This window comes from Xiphias gladius, chromosome 15, assembly GCF_016859285.1.
Source record: "Xiphias gladius isolate SHS-SW01 ecotype Sanya breed wild chromosome 15, ASM1685928v1, whole genome shotgun sequence".
NCBI lineage: Eukaryota > Metazoa > Chordata > Actinopteri > Istiophoriformes > Xiphiidae > Xiphias > Xiphias gladius.
Window position 1 is genome coordinate 5,528,134 of NC_053414.1, and position 18,535 is coordinate 5,546,668.

Genomic DNA, 18,535 nt, shown 5'->3' on the forward strand with positions numbered 1-18,535 from the left:
AAATAAATATGGAGCTGTGAATAGGTAGAGCTGTGATACTGGGAGGAAAAATAAATATATATCTTTAAAAATGTTAAAATGTAGTTTTTTTTCTGACTTTTAAATGTACGGTATCTCAAATCGGGCTCAGACAACAGGAGTTTTGGGCCGATTTGTCCCCGATTCACCTTCTGGTCTGGGACCTTGGTCGGTACCCATGTTGGGCCCAGGTTACCTGGACATGTGAGGGGTTTGCAGATCCAGTCTTAAACCTCCCGAACTGCTCGCAGACTCATTGGAGCCACCCCGACGATTATCAAACATTTTGCTGAAGAAGTTCCTCTTTATGTGTGTGATGCAACCCGATGTCAAAATTGGTTGGGACTTTAAACTCCTGTAGTCCGAACCCAGCTTTCGTTAGCGACTGGGGAAGTACAATCATCAAAGCGTGAGGGCCTACAAGACGCTTTGTTCTGTTCAAAATCGGAATCGCAAGGACTTAAGTAACACAGAAACAGCTCAAAACCGATCAAGTGACGTGTCCAGATTTCAATCGCGTCGCCAAACTGCCGTCAATTCCCGGTATTGACTTTCTTCTCTTCTCTTCAGCGGTCTTGTGTCTGAACTCTTTTCAGATGTGCCTTAGCTGTCAGTAGGACAACAGCTCTGTAGCATTTTAGTAGCATTTGAGTTTTACATTTCTTACATTTAAAAAAAAAAAAAGGATATATATATTCTGAATAAAGATTCTGAATCTTTGCCAATCAGCGTAATGTAGGTGGTGACTTCAGTGTATTTGGATACATAGAATACGTAAGGGGGGGACTTCACAAATGGTATAGAAAGTACAAAGCTGAATGTAGACTCTACCATGCTGGCCGGTAGAGCGCTCGCAGATCTAAAGTTGCATGTAGTGACATTACTACACCGATGGAAGGCAGCAATGCGCTAAACTGTGCCCAGTCTGCCGGATAGAAGATGATGAGGACTCAGGTCCAGAAAACAACGCCGGCCCGTGACTAATGCTGCCCCAGTGTGTGACTTCAGACAGCGTGCCGGCGTTGCAGAGTCCGAGGTGGCGGCTTCCGTCCCGTAGTTTCATTCAGGCGTAGCCGTTCTACTGCGTTTAGAGAAAAGCGTGAATGCGTGTTGTGAACGGGTGTAATACACAGTTGTTATTGTGGTACCTTTTTATATACCTGAACTCATAGGATTACACACTGAAAATCACCGGGTTAAAAACCGACTATGATGGGTTCAATTTACCCGGTACCCGTGGGCAGAAATCCACCCAAGACAAGGGGTTGTCTTGATCTTGAAGACTAACACTGGGTCAAAACGACCCACTGGTACTGGGTAACGTTAGCCCGGTATCGCGCCTGTGCCGTACTGACCCACGCTGGGTCAATTTTGAACCCAGTGATTTTCTAGTTTGTACAAGAATATAGACAGAGATAAGGTGTGGTCCATCATGCGGTCAATATTCATAGAAATGTTATTGGCTAAACCCTTTTTAGCATTTATCATTTTTTTGTATGGTTTTGAAAAGCAAATAACATTTTATGTGCTCATAATGTGGCCTGTCCTTTGTGGTCTACATTTAGCCCAAATATAGTTAGTGAAAATGTGTGTGAGTAATTTTTTCAATTTCGATGCCAGTGCGGTTTTACATAATCCTTTTTAAGCCCTTTAACATTGGACTTCTTAAAGAAGATCTATTGCTTGTTGTGTCTGACAAACGGCTCGAAACCCAAGGATATTCAATTTACCGTCACCGAAAACTACTTTGCGAGGCTGACGTGTTGGTTCTTGTAATAAGTGCAGATGGGGTAATAATTGTGTGAGAGTTTATTATGGGTATTTAAGTGGGAGTGTATGAGGGTTAGAAGTGCTATGGACACTTTTGCCGGAGGTGTTCAGCCATTAAGACTGAATCAGGACAGGTCAGAGGGATGCCCCTGTCCCGGGGCCAAACTGGACTCCAGGGCACTGAGGCAAAGCCGTTTCGGCTTGGACCTCGCTAATTCCAAGTCCTGGGAACTGGAGTCTGTGTAACCCACCAGATTTACATAACGACTGCATTTGCTCACTTACTCCTTGTGGTATCCAGCCATTTTGAATTTTTGCCTGAAAATGGAGCATGTGCACAAACACCAGTCATCTCTTTCTCTCTCTCTCACTCTCTTGTTCTCTCTCTGTAATAAGTTAATACACTTGCTGGCAGAATCATGCTGTGCGTGTGTGTGTGTGCGTGTGTGCGTTTGTGTGTGTGTGTGTGTGTGTGTGTGTGTGTGTGTGTGTGTGTGTGTGTGTGTGTGTGTGTGTATGCACAATAATAGGCAATGGAGGAACAAAATATTGCTGATGTGGGCATTCCTTGTCTTCCTGTATGTGTGTATTGGTGTGCCGAAGCATCACCTGTACTTATGAATGTATTAGTTGGGGTAGAATTGTCTGCTTGCATGTGTGTGTGTGTGAATGAGCATGCGTTCATTCTGTTTGAATACATGATTTTATATGTGTGTTTGTGTTTAATTGTTTGCTTTAAGAAGCCGCCTGCGGTGGGAAGAAGAGATAAAGAGTGAAAGGAAAAGAATAGACTGTGTGTGTGAGAGAGAGAGAGAGAGAGAGAGAGAGAGAGAGATCAGTGTATTTGGCAGGGCTTGTTTGTGGCCACCAGAAAGCCATTTTAATTAACGAGAGAGGAACACACACATTTTTGCAGAGCTCACGATTAATATCGTGGCCAAAAATTTCTGCTCTCTAATAGTTTCTGATTCACGTAATCTTTCTTTCTCTCTCAAAAAGATGGAATAGGCTGAAGTGGAAGACAGAGAGAGAGAGAGAAAGTGAGGGGAAAAGAGAGAGGGATAAAGCAAGAAGAGAAAGAAGACGGGGAGATAAAAAAAAAAGAAAAATGCAAAATGAAAGAAATGGAGAGAAAAAAGTGAGAGAGAAAAGAAAAATCAAGATAAAGATAAAAACAGACAGAAAAAGAAAAAGGGAAACTGGAAAGAAGACAAGACAGGGAGAAAGAGGGGAAAAAAGAGAGAGATCTCAACAGATATAGAAAGAGACTGCAGCGACGCAAAGAAATGGGAGGAAACGAGAGAGAGAGAGTGCACACACTCGCTCACACACACACACACACACACACACACACACACACACACACAGAGGGAGTGCTAACTCCTGCTTTCAGCAGGTTGTTAGGCCAGCAGAGTGTGTGTCTGCTGAATAATAGATGGTGTAGCAGGCTAGCATGTAGTCTGCTATTACACACACACACACACACACACACTCTCTGCATCTGTGGGCTGCATACAGTATGGTTACTGTAAATTGATTTGCAACAAAATCCAGCAGGTCGTCCACACCATGGTTACATTAAAAACAAAAAAAAAACAGGGGCAGAAGGAGTGTAATGTGAGATTAACTCAAAAAGTGAGTAGATTACATAGGAAATTTATAACAGTTTATCCTGCAATAAGACACAAGAGTGACCACAGCGAGTCTGCCCACAGGATGGTAGCGTGTTAGCCGTGTGTCGTCTGCCAGATATTACAGCAAAGAAGAAGACTGGTTAGAAATGTGGCTAATTTACTGGAAAATCTAGTTTACTTGACTCGTCTGAAGTTTCAAACCTCTTTACTATTAGAACACCTTCTTAAAAAGAAAGAAAAAAGGTACAGCTGATGACACTGAATTTCCTCTCCTCTTATAACCTCAACCCAGTCAATACATTTGTTTTTTGTTTTTTTTTTAAGAGCAAAAGATGTAAAGACAAAGGGGCTTTCTCTTTACAGTGTTTGGAGGAGGGGTGAACTCCAGAGGGAACAAAGTCGTCGGGTGATTCTAGCACACTGTACCATGGCAGAGTGGAGACAGTATAGTTAGCCAAGTGGATCATCCGCCGCACCCTCGGTTTTTGGCGCTATCAGGATTAATCCGCCAATTCTAACAACCTACAATCTAGGACCTAGAATCACGGCCTGTTTCTGGGGGGCCCATCAGAGTTGAGTCTCAAGTCTTGGATCACAAGTTTGAGCCAAGGCACAGGTCCTCATATGCAAAAGTGTAAGACAAGATGCAGTTTTTTTTGTCTTGTTTTTTTTTTTAAGGACGCTGCCATGGCACTTTAACATTACATGGCGTTTATATAAGCCTTTGGCGTCATATCAGACACCCTGAAACCAGCTTGTCTTGAAGCCAGGTTGGTTTAAATGTATGGAGTCCTTCAGTGTGCAAGCATGTTTTTTGAGCTTCAATGAACCATGAGTCTGCACTTCAGGAAGTCAAGAGTATGCCTCTCCTGTCATTTTACAACATGGCATTTGAACATTTATCTTTCAACGTTATGCTCATACTGTTTTTTTTTTTTTTATTTTTTCCTAAATTAAGCTGAGATTTAGTCTTTTTTTTTTTTAAATGTATGGGCCTAATAATAAAATACAGAATAAATGATTTAAACTTGAGATTTGACTTTCAAGCCTCGACTTCTCACTTCTCTGTCTTAACTCAGACTCAAGTTGAAGTCTTGTCTCTACAGCCTTGGCTAGAATCATGCATGTAACTTCCCAGATGAGTGTCGAGAAAATAAAAATAAAAAACCCCAAAAACTCACGTCGTATATATTTTATAACCACGCACGTTTTTTGAGAGATTCCCACCTACACGATTCTGGTGAATAGTGCACTCAGGTTGCCCCTGTCAGGGTTGTAGGCAAGACTTGGGGGTGCATTCAACACAAGAAATTATACACTAGCCACCGTTTAAGAACACAGTTTGGATACATTGGTAATTTTGAGTTTAACACTGAGGAACCAAAACTATCTAGATTATTAAAATCTTAGCTGAAAATGCCGTCTTGGCCCAACTTCTGATCCTAAGCGCCGTTCTGGTGCATCTGGGTGCCTTCTATGTTTCCACCACTGCGTCTCCCGCAGGTAGGTGTGTGTGTGTGTGTGCGTTGTGTCTGCCAGCCGGCATCTGCAGTGTAGTTCAGACTCCTCTTGTTAGTGTGCACTCCTCAGGCTGACCTGTCCGATCCGCACACATCAGCAGTAGCAGCCTCTTATTCCTCGCACACGCACACACACACACACACACACACACACACACACACACACACACACACGCGAATACGCACACCGAGGCCGTCCTCTGGCCATAGTGTCGGTGTCAACGTTGCATCTGGTAAACACGACAATAGACACGTACTCCCACCACACACTCGCAGAGACACACACACACACACACACATACAGGCTAACAGGATAATGACTGGCCAATTAGGCTCAGGCTTGATGTGTCTGGATGTATCCAGTCATCTTAGCCCCTCCAGCGGCTATTACTCAGGCATGGACGCGCACGCACAGGCACACGCACACGCCAGAACGCATCACATAGAGACACACTTGACGGGATGGAGCGCTGTGAAAAGCTGGCTGTTCCACCAGACGACGGCGTGCGTGCGTGTGTCTGCGGGAATTTTGATCTGATGTACATCTGCAATAAACTCACCATTTTCAGTTCAAATTCAATCATGTCAGTCGTGGCTTTTTGTCTGCTTCTGATCTGAGCCGATGCAGGGAAATCAAACGGTCGCAACGTGGCGGGTTTTTTCCCTCGAGCTTTTTGCCCGTATGTTTGTTAGCGAACTGAATGAGTTTGAGTCCGGGGGGGAACAAAAAAAAAAAAAAAAGGAAGTCGAGGAACTTCCGGTGAAATAACAGCCACATACACCGATGATACTTAGAAAGGAGGGTTCATGTACAGCACAAAGTCCAAGTCGACTAAAGTTCAAGCGGAGTTAAGTGCATTTACAAAGACCTTAAAACAAACAAATGAGTCACAACAGGCTTTGCAGGGAAACCAGAGATACCAGTGAACAGTACATCCTATTCAGCCTCCTTCGTGTGTCTACCAAAATGAATTTGTCATCGAACTTGCAGCCTTCGGTCTCTCATTCTGCCGTTGTCTTTTGAACTTTAACATAAAATAACCCCGTGGACATTTGCGGCCGAAGAGAACGCCAGACAAATGATCTAGTGCGACTCTGAAAATGTCGTAACTCGTGAACAGTCACTGGTCGGCAGCCGCCCGGTCTGCGCAGTGTGAATAATTGCAATGCACAGTAAATGTATATGAGGCGTGTGTGTGTGGGCTTGTGTTTGTGTTTGTGCGTGTGTTTGTGCGTGTTTGTGTGTGTGTGTGTGTGTGTGCGCGGCACTCGTTGGTGACGTTGGCCTTAACTCCGGCTCCACTCCGTTTGAATGGATGATCCTCACCACCATCATCGCAAACTGCATCGTCCTGGCTCTGGAACAGCACCTTCCTGATGGAGACAAGACGCCTCTGTCCGAACGACTGGTAAAACACACACACACACACACACACACACACCATTAAGACGCATACATATAGAAACACAGTGTCTTCAATCATGCACACCCAGGCATACACAAATATACACAAAGGCTCGACAAGACAAGTGATGCACAGTGGACACACAGATCAGAATATAAACGTACATTCACAGACAACACACAGGCACAAATTAACACACAAGTACACAAACACCCGGGCAAATGACGACACAAGCCCATGGTGGCTGAAATTATCTTTAAAAAGTGCTCATTTTGTATCGTATCCTATAAAAAACTAACAGCAGTATTTTGTGCCACTTTATTACAAACGTTTATAGTTGTCGAAAAGCTATGAAATTATTTCCTGTTTAAAAAGAAATCTGTTTTTTTTGTGTGTGTTTGTGTGTGCGCTTGTGTTTGTGTTTGTGCGTGTTTGTGTGCGTGTTTGTGTGTGTGTGTTTGTGCGTGTGTGTGCGCGGCACTCGTTGGTGACGTTGGCCTTAACTCCGGCTCCACTCCGTTTGAATGGATGATCCTCACCACCATCATCGCAAACTGCATCGTCCTGGCTCTGGAACAGCACCTTCCTGATGGAGACAAGACGCCTCTGTCCGAACGACTGGTAAAACACACACACACACCATTAAGACGCATACATATAGAAACAAGGTGTCTACAATCATGCACACCCAGGCATACACAAATATACACAAAGGCTCGCGAACACACAGACAAGTGATGCACAGTGGACACACAGATCAGAATATAAACGTACATTCACAGACAACACACAGGCACGAATTAACACACAAGTACACAAACACCCGGGCAAATGACGACACAAGCCCATTGTGGCTGAAATTATCTTTAAAAAGTGCTCATTTTGTATCGTATCCTATAAAAAACTAACAGCAGTATTTTGTGCCACTTCATTACAAACGTTTATAGTTGTCGAAAAGCTATGAAATTATTTCCTGTTTAAAAAGAAATCTGTTTTTTTTGTGTGTGTGTTTGTTTCTAGACTAAAGGTTTGATAAAATTTATGGTCAGGACGAGACATTTCGGAGAAGTTTGAAGTGTCTTTGCAGTTTAATGTAAAAATGTTTATTCACGGTAGTTCACAAATTCTTATCTCACAATCCATGAGTATCACTTTGGGTCCAAATCAGTACAAATTTCCCATTAAAGAAAACAAAACAAAATGTTAACACAAAATGACCCACAATCAATCGGTCCTTTGGTTCTTTTCTCACATGCTCTTCCTACTCTCACCTCCGCTCTGTCTCTCTCTTCCATCCCTTCTCCTCTTTCCTCCCTTTCCTTCCTCCTCTCCTCTCCTCTCCTCTCCTCTCCTCTCCTCTCCTCTCCTCTCCTGTCCTCTCCTCCATCGCAGGAGGAGACAGAGCCCTACTTCATAGCCATCTTCTGTTTTGAGTCGGGGATAAAGATCCTGGCTCTAGGTTTTGCGTTACATAAGGGCTCCTATCTGAGGAACGGCTGGAACGTCATGGACTTTGTGGTCGTGCTCACCGGGTGAGTCCACAGTAACATTCCTTACTACATTACCACTCATTTTAATTTTATTTCAAAACTTTTTTCGGTTAGTCTTTTTTATTTTATTTTTTTCTGGCAGGAAGTTTATGTATCTGTTATATTCATGTTATTCATATTAGTTTGAGGTTTTATTTGATTTCGATGTTTTTGCGTGTTTGTCGTTGTCCAGATGGTGCCTCATGTTCACCGTTCATTATATAAAAGGTGTAGGGTGCTTTTTTGTGATTTGCCTGTTCCACTCTAGCGCTGGACGAGTTGGGGCATAACTGGCTTTTTTTTTTTTTTTTTTTTAAAAACACCCTCTCGGGCTCTAGACTGAATAATCGTGGTTGCCACATCACATTACTATAGTCAGCTGGATGGGAACTTTGGTGTCGCTGCATTACTAGTTTCCAAGTTCTGGCAACACGCGCATTTAACAAAAACCTCAAAACAAAGTCAGCGAAGGCCTCAAATGACCAGATGGTCGACTTGACTCGACGAGGTTTCTTTTCATCCTTTAAAGTGATGAAAGAAACCAGATTTCAAGTCTGAACAAACATGTCATAGATCAGGTGTGTGCTTTGTGCGTTTCCAAGTTTAAAGTGGCCGGCTGACATGTTTCTCTTTCTTTCTTATAACCTTGAAAACATGAAATATCCGATGTGTTTTTATACTCATTCTCACATTTGCCCATTGTTAAGTCTTTTTATTTTCCATAAAAATATCTGAATCTAAGTAACAATAATCTAAATATTGGGAGGTTATCTGCTGAAGTTGGAGAAAAACAGAGTCTCTGTTATTTCTAACTATGTGGAGGTATTTCGACTGACATTTTGCACTTTGTTTGCCTTTCATTACAAATTTTCCTTCACTTTCTGTTACCAGAAGCACAATTTGCAATGTTCTTGGATCCTATTTGCTGTAAAGAGCCCTCTTTAGCCGGAAACAGAAGACAAAATCAAATGCACGGGAACATCAACTCTAGCCAGAACAAATCATTTTACAAAATCTGTTTTTTTTGTACTGAAAATCTGTACATACCGAAAATAATGAGTATTACCTACACACTTACCACTTAATCTGGAGTCTGAGTGTGAGTGTTTGTGTGCAGGCAGGTGGTAAGAGTGGTGCTGTAACTGTGTGTGTGTGTGTGTGTGTGTGTGTGTGTGTGTGTGTGTGTGTGTGTGTGTGTGTGTGGTGTTCGATCTAAATGTGGCTGCCTGAGCAAGAGAGGGGGATGGGTGGAGATGGTAACAAGATACAGTTTTTGTCATGGGGGAAAGACTGAATTACAGACAGACATATACAAGAAACACGCACACACACACACGCAGCTATTTCACTGAATCCAGTTTAACTCAGTGTTTTATTAGTATTAATGATAGAAATATTACAAAAGCGTGAACAGATCTCCTTTTTTACATTTAATCCTTTCTCTGAATCTGTGTGTGTGTGTGTGTGTGTGTGTGTGTGTGTGTACATCTTATAGTAGCACGACTTCCTCTCTTTTCTGATCGCAAGCACACTCACACAGACACAGCAGAGGTCTGGTTTGACACGGTGTGCGTGTGTGATCAGGGCCACTCCCCCTCAGTCGCTATCCTCGTCTAATGAGGACACAAAAACACACACACTCACACACTCACACACTCACACACACACTCACACTTGGAGGCTGGATCAGAGCAGCACTGCAGGGAGCAGCAACCAGGGCAAAGTGAAATGTCACTTCTCCGAGACATGGGGGAGCGGGGTTGTTGTTATGGCAATAGCCGAGAGAGTGGTAGCAGAGTTTCCTCTTTCTCTTGCTCTTTCTCTGTTCACTTTATCAGAGTGGTATGCAACAGCACTGACTGTGGAAGCTAAAACAAGAAATATCTTTTCCAGTTTACAACAGCAGCTGTGCCTCAAACGATACACGATAGGTCAGTATGTTTCTAGAAATAGACTGATAAAGCAGTTTGGTTTCTCTGAAAGCTTCAGATCTTTGACTTTCAGTTTGTTAAGACACAAAATGTAGTTTTGTTCGGACGCTCGTGCCTCCTTGGTCCCTTCGCCTTGTCACTCGTCTTCTCAAGATGTTAACTGCTACCACAGATGCTGTAGGAGCGGGCAGCAAATGCAGCTGGTCCACACTGAGGATGCGCTCGCATGCAGCGACGTTTTCATCGCCTTTGTCTTCCTGTGGTGTCTCACTGGAAACGCGCACGAGCCGCTTAGAATAGCATAACAGAGCTAACGTAGCTTTTGGGGGGTCGGGGTCCCTGAGGTGAGGCTGTGTCACTTGGTTGGCGTCACGAAAATACAGCAATACGTATGGAAGAGCTCCAGAGCCCTCAGCTTTCACAGACGTCTGAAAGCTCCCGTAGAAATCTAGTAAGTTGACCTTGAGTTAATATTCCTGTCAAATCCTCCGGCTGCTGTTAAGTCTCGTTAATTTTAAGTTCTTTGGGAGAAGTTGGACCCTCTTTCATCCAAAACTGACTGTGAACTGCCAGTCAGCCTCCGATAAGGCAGAAGTACGCGTTGAAAGATGAGTTTTGTGATTTGAATACAAGGAGCATTATGTTATGTTTGGTCAGATAAAATACAATGGAGACGTGGAGGTAGATCACCTTGAATACATTCTTAAATTCTCCATAAAAAAGAAACGGCTGTGAGGTGTAGAATCCATTTTTCTGAGCGTCAGAAACACACTTTATTGACTGTTTTGTGTTATCAGAATCTGAGCCATTCAGCTCAGTACATGTCGGAAAGTCTAGAAGAGCCGTCTTAGTAAATGATTTAATTACATTCATGTGTGCGGGGAGCCAGCAGGAAGTCAGCCAGCCCGAAAACAATGCAGCCCACCGAAGCCTGAAAACTTTTTCAGCACACGCGCTCAGTGAGCAGCATCGGTGGGAATAAAAACCGGGCGCCGCCTCGGAGCGCTGTATCCCATCCAGTTTTCCACATCAGCGGACCAAATTAAGACCGGCCGCTAGCTGATAACAGCCAGGAAAAACCACTGAGGGTGGGCGACACGACCCGGACCGCAACGGCTCACACGATCAATTCTACATATTGTACATTTCCACCACGCTAATTCCATCAGCGTAACAGTCAAGTCATACTCACCGACCTGCCGCTTGGCGAGCAGCAGTTCTTTTTATGAGAGATACCGGTTTCACTTACAAATTATTTCCTATCGCTTCTAATTTGAATTTTTTTTTTTTTTTCAGTCGCTCCTGTTTGAGAGACTTCGGAGCAAAAACACCAAATGAGGGAATATCTTTTAGAAGAATGGCGTTCATCCTTTCAGTAGAGTTCCAGAGGTTTCAGATAGATGGACAGATGTGGAGAGATATGATAGATGTGGATAAATAGACAGATATAAAGACAGAGGGAGCCCGATGAGAGCGATGAAGACTCCCCTTGCCAGAGCAGCAGTAGATTGGAGCTGTACTACTGCAGCTAGATAACAGAGGGAGGAAGAACGAGGAGGAGGTGGAAGAGGGAGAGGACACGTGACAATGTCTCTCCGTTCCCCTGGGCACTGGATAACAGGACAGAGAGAGAGAAAGAGAGGGAGACAGAGGGAATTCAAGATGGGATGGGCAGTTAGAGAAGGCGTGAGAGAGGGATGGAGAGCAGAGAGGAGGCAGAGCTAGAGGAGGAAGACCACAGGAAGGAGGGAAGAGTGATGGGTGGGAGGACAGGAGGGGTGTGAGAGTGATGTATGGAGAATGGGAGAGAGAGGTTTGGAGGAAGGACGGGAGGAGGAGGGAAGGCAAAGATGGATATGGACAAAGGGGGGAGGGGAGAGAGAGAGAGAGAAATGAGAGAGAGCAAACGCCGAGAGGAGCACGCTCAGAGAGGGAATGTGTGGGTGGGTGTGTGTGTGTGTGGGTGGGTGTGTGTGTGGGTGGGTGGGTGTGCGGGTAAGGGCTGCACGAACCTGCTTTTCCCTGCTCCCTATGATCAATCACTCAGCACAGCCTATATAACATACACACACTGCTGTTATCTTGTGGTGCATACACACTCACTCACTCACACATCCACACAAACTGTATTTCAGTGTTTAGACACTCTAAATGTATACACACAATTACTATGCATACATCACTATGGCCCATATAGCCAATTATAGCTATATTTCAAGCGTTCATGTATATTCATACAGATTTTAAATTGAATGCAAGGTCCCGATACGAGCACACACTGCAAGAAGCCAGCACATGTTTACCCCGTCTCCCTGCTGTGTGTGAGAGAGAGTGTGGGTCTTGCATTCCTATCTGTGTGGGGACCAACTGAAGACCGTGAGTGGGAAGACGGTTTTGGAAAACTTTCGCATTCATCCAAAGGGTCGTTTGGGGTGTAGGACTTGGTTGAAGGCTTATCTCCTTTGTAATATGGGAAAACACACTGCTCTAATAGAGCTCACGGTGGCGTTATCTGCAGGTTCGCGACGCCGGGCTACTTTGAAGTTGAAAAAACCTTTCACGGACATTTTTTCCATCACAGGGGAATTTTTTTCTCGTTGCTGTTGTCGTTGTTGTTCTCGCTATACCATGGTTGGCCAAAACAGGTAAATTGGCAGCAACACTGACTCTGCCACCCCATAGCTAAGTCTATCAATTCATCCATGTGCACCACAAGAAAAAGGGCTGTGTTTTCGTAAATTTTTCCGCGGATACTCATGGTCCTTGAACCCTCTCCACCCCCTACTTTTGGTTGCGTTTCCTCAGCAATCGCTGCTAGGCTATTATTTACATTCCTCCAAACCTAACTAGATTCCCATCAAAGTTGCTAAGCATATTCATGATCCCAAGGGGATGATCCCTCACAACCCCATGACCTTTCCTCTAATGCCACCCCCGGCTTCGGATAGGGGCATGGATGTGCCACTGAGACAATGACATACAATCCAGGAGGTCCAGCTTGAGCAACAAATCAATGCATTTAAGGTCTTATGAGGTGCCAAAACACTGATGAGTGGTTTTAATGACCAGAAAAAACACAACCTTTGCCAGAAGACTCTTGCCTTCGCCCTCTGCACTGGCACCCCTTCTGCGTCAGGGGTGTGAGATTAGCTAAATCATCCCTCTGTTGTTTCATACTTTAGTGTCTCGCAAACACTTCAGCCTCAAGGATCCACCGCCGGGGTTTCATAATCACAGTGGGATCCAAAAGTCTCAAACCACTTTCGACTTTTGGGATCCCACTGTATATGTTAGATTTTTTTTAGTGTTAATAGTGTCAGTCTCTCTCTCTTGCTTTTTTTTTTTCTCTCCTCTCTCGGTTTCTGTGAGAGTGTGTGCTTTTGCGCTGTGCGAGTCGTGACTGAGTGGGCTTCTGCCACTGAGCTGTGAAGTGCGTACGTTTTGCGTGTGCGCGCACGTACTGTGTGTGTGTGTGTGTGTGTGTGTGTGTGCGTTGGCTTCCCTGGCACATGCGCTGGAGAGAGATGCTTGATGAGGAAAAGAATTAGTGAGAGGAGGGAAAAAAAAAGAGGAGGACACATGGACACGCACGCACACACACACACACACACACACACACACACACACAGAGTGACTAGTGTATTTAGTATTCAGGGATGACAGTCCATTGATTTTCAGCGCTGGGCTCTGACGTCACACAGTAATCTAATCATTTACAGTAGAGTCTGGGCCAGTCAGTCAATGAGAGGGCACCACAGACGTCCCTACGACTTCCTAATGGATATTCACGGAGAAAGTGTTTCGAAAATAGACAGCCCCTCTCGTTCTACAAATACAAAGCGTGTATATTTTCCAGCATGGGTTCTGTCTCGTTCTGTGAGATTATTACACGCGAGAAATCACCGCCATGACGTGGTGAAACTGACATCAGGTGCCCTTAAAAAGAACACTCCACCAAAAAAAGAATCTACCTCTCGAGCATCAAACACTCACCTCCTGTAGACGTGAAAGGTGGCTGTGGCAGGTTTGTAGTTTGCACCTCCCTGGAAGGCAGTGGCTGTAGTTTGCATCTAAACTGCTTGACTAAATATATGGGGGGCCCACTGCAGGTTACATTTTCACTTTCAGCTGTATTATATAGGAAAAAAACAAAAACACAAAGTGGATGGATGGAGCAAACAATGGGATCAGGACATCCGTAAGTGAAAGTCTGATTGAATAAACACCTGTACCTCAATCTGTTTTTTTCAAAAAAACAAAACAAAAACATGAACTAACTTTTAACTGGAACTTGAAAGGAGTGTGAAAAAACTCAGTTTGACAACGCTTACTGCTGTTTTAAAGGCATTTCCATAATCTTCAAAGACTTATCATACCATCATCAGGCTCATCAGGTTGGCTCCTAATCCAGACAAATGTCCCTCCTCAATTTGTATGCCAGAAATTATTATTATCTTTCAGGTACAATTGTCCGTCGCGTTATTTTCCATTATTTTATATTTTCATACACAATACGACATTGTCTGAAGTGAGGGATTGGGAACTTGAGAAATGGGTTAAAAAAAAAAAAAAAAATACCATGCAGTGTGTAGTTTAGTGTGTTAGTGTTAAAAAAAACAACTCTCTGGGGTCATCAGGGATTTATCTTTCATAAAAATGCTTCAATAAGTGACTCTAACATCATGATAACGCTAGTATGCCATTATCATAACATAAGGAGTTGAATGAGGCCAACTAGTATATGCAAATTGGACGTCATATCCCAAATATGATTGGAACCGTAATGAGGCTCTAAGTCATCCACTAAACATCGACAGATTACATTTTGTTGGTGACAGAGTTGAATAAGGTGGAATTAAACTAAACCATCAGTGAGTTATTTGGCTACGAACCTATATAAACTCAGAATCTGCAATGGACGTTTGGTCTAGAGAGCCCTGCCGGCTGCCGCCAGTTTAACCCATATTTAGTTTATGTATATGCCGGCTGCCGCCAGTTTAACCCATATTTAGTTTATGTATATGCAGAAGATTGAAACTGTCTTTCTGTCTCTTAAAGGAGAGAAGGTGTGACAGATAAACCTCAAGGGGCTTTGAAAAGCATTTCATCTGGTAGAGATAACGAACGATATCGGAACTCAACACTGGGGGGGGGGGCAGGAACCTCTGACTCACTGCATGGACAGCTCGCGGCTGAGTTTTGCGTCAGAAACGGGACAGATTAGATGAAACAGGTCTGCATAAAGATATTTATCCAGCTGTAGTGACACGGGCCTCCGGGGTTAAAAAAAAAAAAAAAAATAGTTGAACACGAAACACATTTAGGTTGGAAGGCTCCTGACTATGAATGGAACATCAGCTAACTTTTGTGTGAATCGGGTACCTCTCCGTCATCGAATCGAAATTCATCCAAACGTTAACGCAGGTGAACACAGGTGCTAGGGTAAGTACAGTAGCTCCTCTGCGAAAGTGCTGTACGAACACTTTGAGAGTTGATGAAGTCCAGCAGGGGGAGAAAAATGAGGTCAGAGAGAGAGAGGGAGGGAGAGTACCTGGTTGAAATTTGTCCCTTTGCCATCACTTCCATTATCATTATTACTCTGCAGTCATTTACGGACTCATCGCTCTTCTATACGTTCTCCTATACCCTCCAACCCGGTGCCCTGCGGGGAATCGGCTGCGTACGAACACACACACACTCATGTACAGTAAATGGTTGCACAAGTCTCGTAATGGCCGTACGTTTAATAATACGCCATGAGGTGTCCTGATATTCAAAGATGGTAGACGAGGTGGAGGTGAATATTGTCAGAATGTGAAGAGGAGCGTCGTCTCCTCTGTCAAGTGCCTTCAGTTTTTGTATCGGACACGTCGGTGTAATATCAAACTTACACCCCAGTTGTTTACGGAAGGAAAACAACGTAGACTTGAACGTGGGAAGTCACTGTTTCCAGTTTCCTACCAACAGTCAACGTTTTTCAACCACGACTGCAATTTTCCCCTAACACGTCTTGCGTAAGTGTTACTGCAGTCTTTGAATTGTAGTGTCTGGTTTATCTCGAGGAAGTTAGTTTGTAGATATTCATGAGGAGGGGGTGTGCGTCTGTGGACGCGTGTGTCGTCGAATGCATTGGATTGTTGAATAAAAACTGTTTCTGTTCAGTCTCACGCCGCCGGTCAACTGGCCATTTCAAAACTGAAGTAGGTGACATGTCCCTTTAAGAGAAACCGTTTTTGCTAAAAGCCTGCCTCAGTGTGTGGTGCTTTGTGAACGCCCACACACCCTTGTGAACATAAATAGAGTCGCAGACACAAACACACACCTACGGACACAAAATGTGAGGGCAGCGAGGTGGTAAAGTTTAGACAAGTTCTTCATCACACCCCCGGTGTTGACAGGCATCTGGCCTGCCGCGCAGGTGTCCTTTAGCAGGACACTTGATTTCTTGCTGCGCTCTAACTGAATCTGACCTCCGAACTCTCTGGCAAGGAAGGTAAAAACCAGTAATAAGGTTTTTCTCCTTCAAGGGGGTCAGATAGCTTTCAGGTGACATAACACCCTCTCGGGTCAGCTACACTAGAGGTACTAAACACTTGGGCTGCCATGACCGAACAGTTGACTGTGTTGTAAACCTATTATGATGTTGTCTCAAGAGAAATCAGCACAGATGTTTAAATGTTTCCAACTGCGAAGGGATCATTTCACCACGGGTACTGTACACCTGACAAACACTGTGTTAGCAGACTATAGCATCGGGTCATCAGGTTAACCACCACTCAGGTCATGTTAGAGTCACTAATATTAAGTTGGCAAAAGCTTCTTTAAGAGGTATTTGAGTTGCGTTTTGGGCCTCCTCATGAAAATAAGTCCAATAGTCACCATACCTGTGTCTCTGCTTGGTCTCCACCATCTCCTTAGAAAAATATCTCGATAGATCTTCCACTGTCTTCAGCTAACTGCTAACTTTGTCTGTCTGCTGTCTCATGCTGCAGAGGTAGTGTACAGTGGGTTTATCATAGTTTTTTTGGTCTTTTTTTTTTTTTCCTAAACCGCTGCCTGCTGCTGCTGGAGTTAATGAGGGCACTGAGACTTAACTAAACATTACATGTTCAATAAATCCAAAAACAATGACCTAAAATAGGCTAAAAAGCTCCCTAGAGCTTCAGAGTCCGGTGATTATTCTCTGTGGATGTGTCACAAGTGACCCCTTGTCAAATTGCATGTAATCATTTGATCCCTTGTTAATGTAATATTGATTATTGCAGCTTTAATGTATTGATTGGGAGCTACAGTTAGTTGTGGGTAGTTGTCAAGCTCCAGTGTACATCACGAATACAGATGTCTGGGAATTTGCAGCCTAGAATAAGTAAAAAGCCTCTATCAAAGCCAGAAAACCACACATAGCGTACGTTACACACTGGCATTCAACTGCAAGACACGTTGCATGCACGCCAAGAGCCACCAACACACGAGGACGCAGAGGTCCAGACGCCGTGCCCTTGTGAGGTCCAAGAGCCATGTTGGCAGGAGACAGAGGGACAGGTGGGCCAATCAGACGCCTGGCAGAGAGAGAGAGCGAGAGAGACGAGAGAGGTCAACGGAAAAACTGGAGGAAGATTATAGGCAGAGGAAAGAGTTGACATGGGTAAACAGGAGAGAGGAAACAGACTTGTCAATATAATTAAAAGACAGAGGGATGGGCAGAAGGATGGAGCAGGAACTACAGGCGGCTAAATTATACAAGAAGCAGATCAAAGGTCACTGGTTTGAACACGACCATTAGCTGGGGCAATCTGCGAGTACAAAATGAAGGCAGATCCCACTCTTACTGCTGTCGTCATAATGTTCTTGAGTACGGCACCGACTGGAACCCATGTTGTGGTCCTCAACAACAAAATGAAAAGAGCAAATGTCTTCAGTAGCTAATTCGTTATTTCATAAAGAAGTGCTACCCACTGATCTCTTCAGTTTTAAAAATGACTATTTCCACATTACTACTGTAAAACCAGCCGCCAAGGTGCTTTTCTCCAAAAGATTTAAGCTCCAAAACCCTCCAGTGGCCAGAGAGTGTTTGCAGAGAAGCATGCACACTCAGCAAACCCTCTCCAGAAAATAGGTTAATAAAACATATATATGATTAGAGGACAGGAGGCTGGGCGGATGGAGAAAAGACATAGAGGAGGAAGAAGGAAAGACAGAGACAATCCTTCCTTATCGGCCATTTTCAGTCCTCCTCATCCTCCCTGCACCTGATCATACATGGAGGACAGAAGAGGACAGAAGCACCAAGAGAGGGGGAGAGAAGGAAAGCTGAAGAAAGAAAGGAATGAAAAGGAAAATAAGGGAGTTTGGTTGGGGGTGGAGGTAGAGCGAGTCCATCAGCTGAGTGTAAGCACTCTGCTGAGATCAGCAATAATGTGGGAGCGAGAAAATGAAGAGAAGGAAAGGCAGAGGAAGGGGGTATGAGGATGGAGAATGTGGTCAGAATGAGAGTGCTTCCATCCTGCCTCTGCCAATGAAAGCTTCAGCAATGAGGCGACGGAGAGAGAAGTGAAAAAAAGAGGAATGAGATGAGACGAAATGAGGGATGAAAAGAGATGTTTCGATGGAAAGAGGAAAAAAAATCTGGCTTTGATGAAGTGTAAGGGAGGGTCTGATGACATAAGCTGGTGGAAAAGATTCCCAACCCCCCGGAGCCATTACAGAACCCCCCCGTCACCTCCAACC

At 44.1% G+C, this 18,535-nt stretch overlaps 1 protein-coding gene across 1 annotated transcript in view; it reads left to right on the forward strand.

The window, feature by feature from the left end:
- cacna1ab (calcium channel, voltage-dependent, P/Q type, alpha 1A subunit, b) overlaps positions 1-18,535 on the forward strand; it is a 187,309-nt gene that overhangs the window by 77,323 nt on the left and 91,451 nt on the right. The window contains exons 4-5 of the mRNA XM_040146391.1: positions 6,246-6,351; positions 7,741-7,880. Of these exons, the coding sequence (XP_040002325.1) occupies positions 6,246-6,351; positions 7,741-7,880 (246 nt within the window). The remainder of the gene's footprint in view (positions 1-6,245; positions 6,352-7,740; positions 7,881-18,535) is intronic.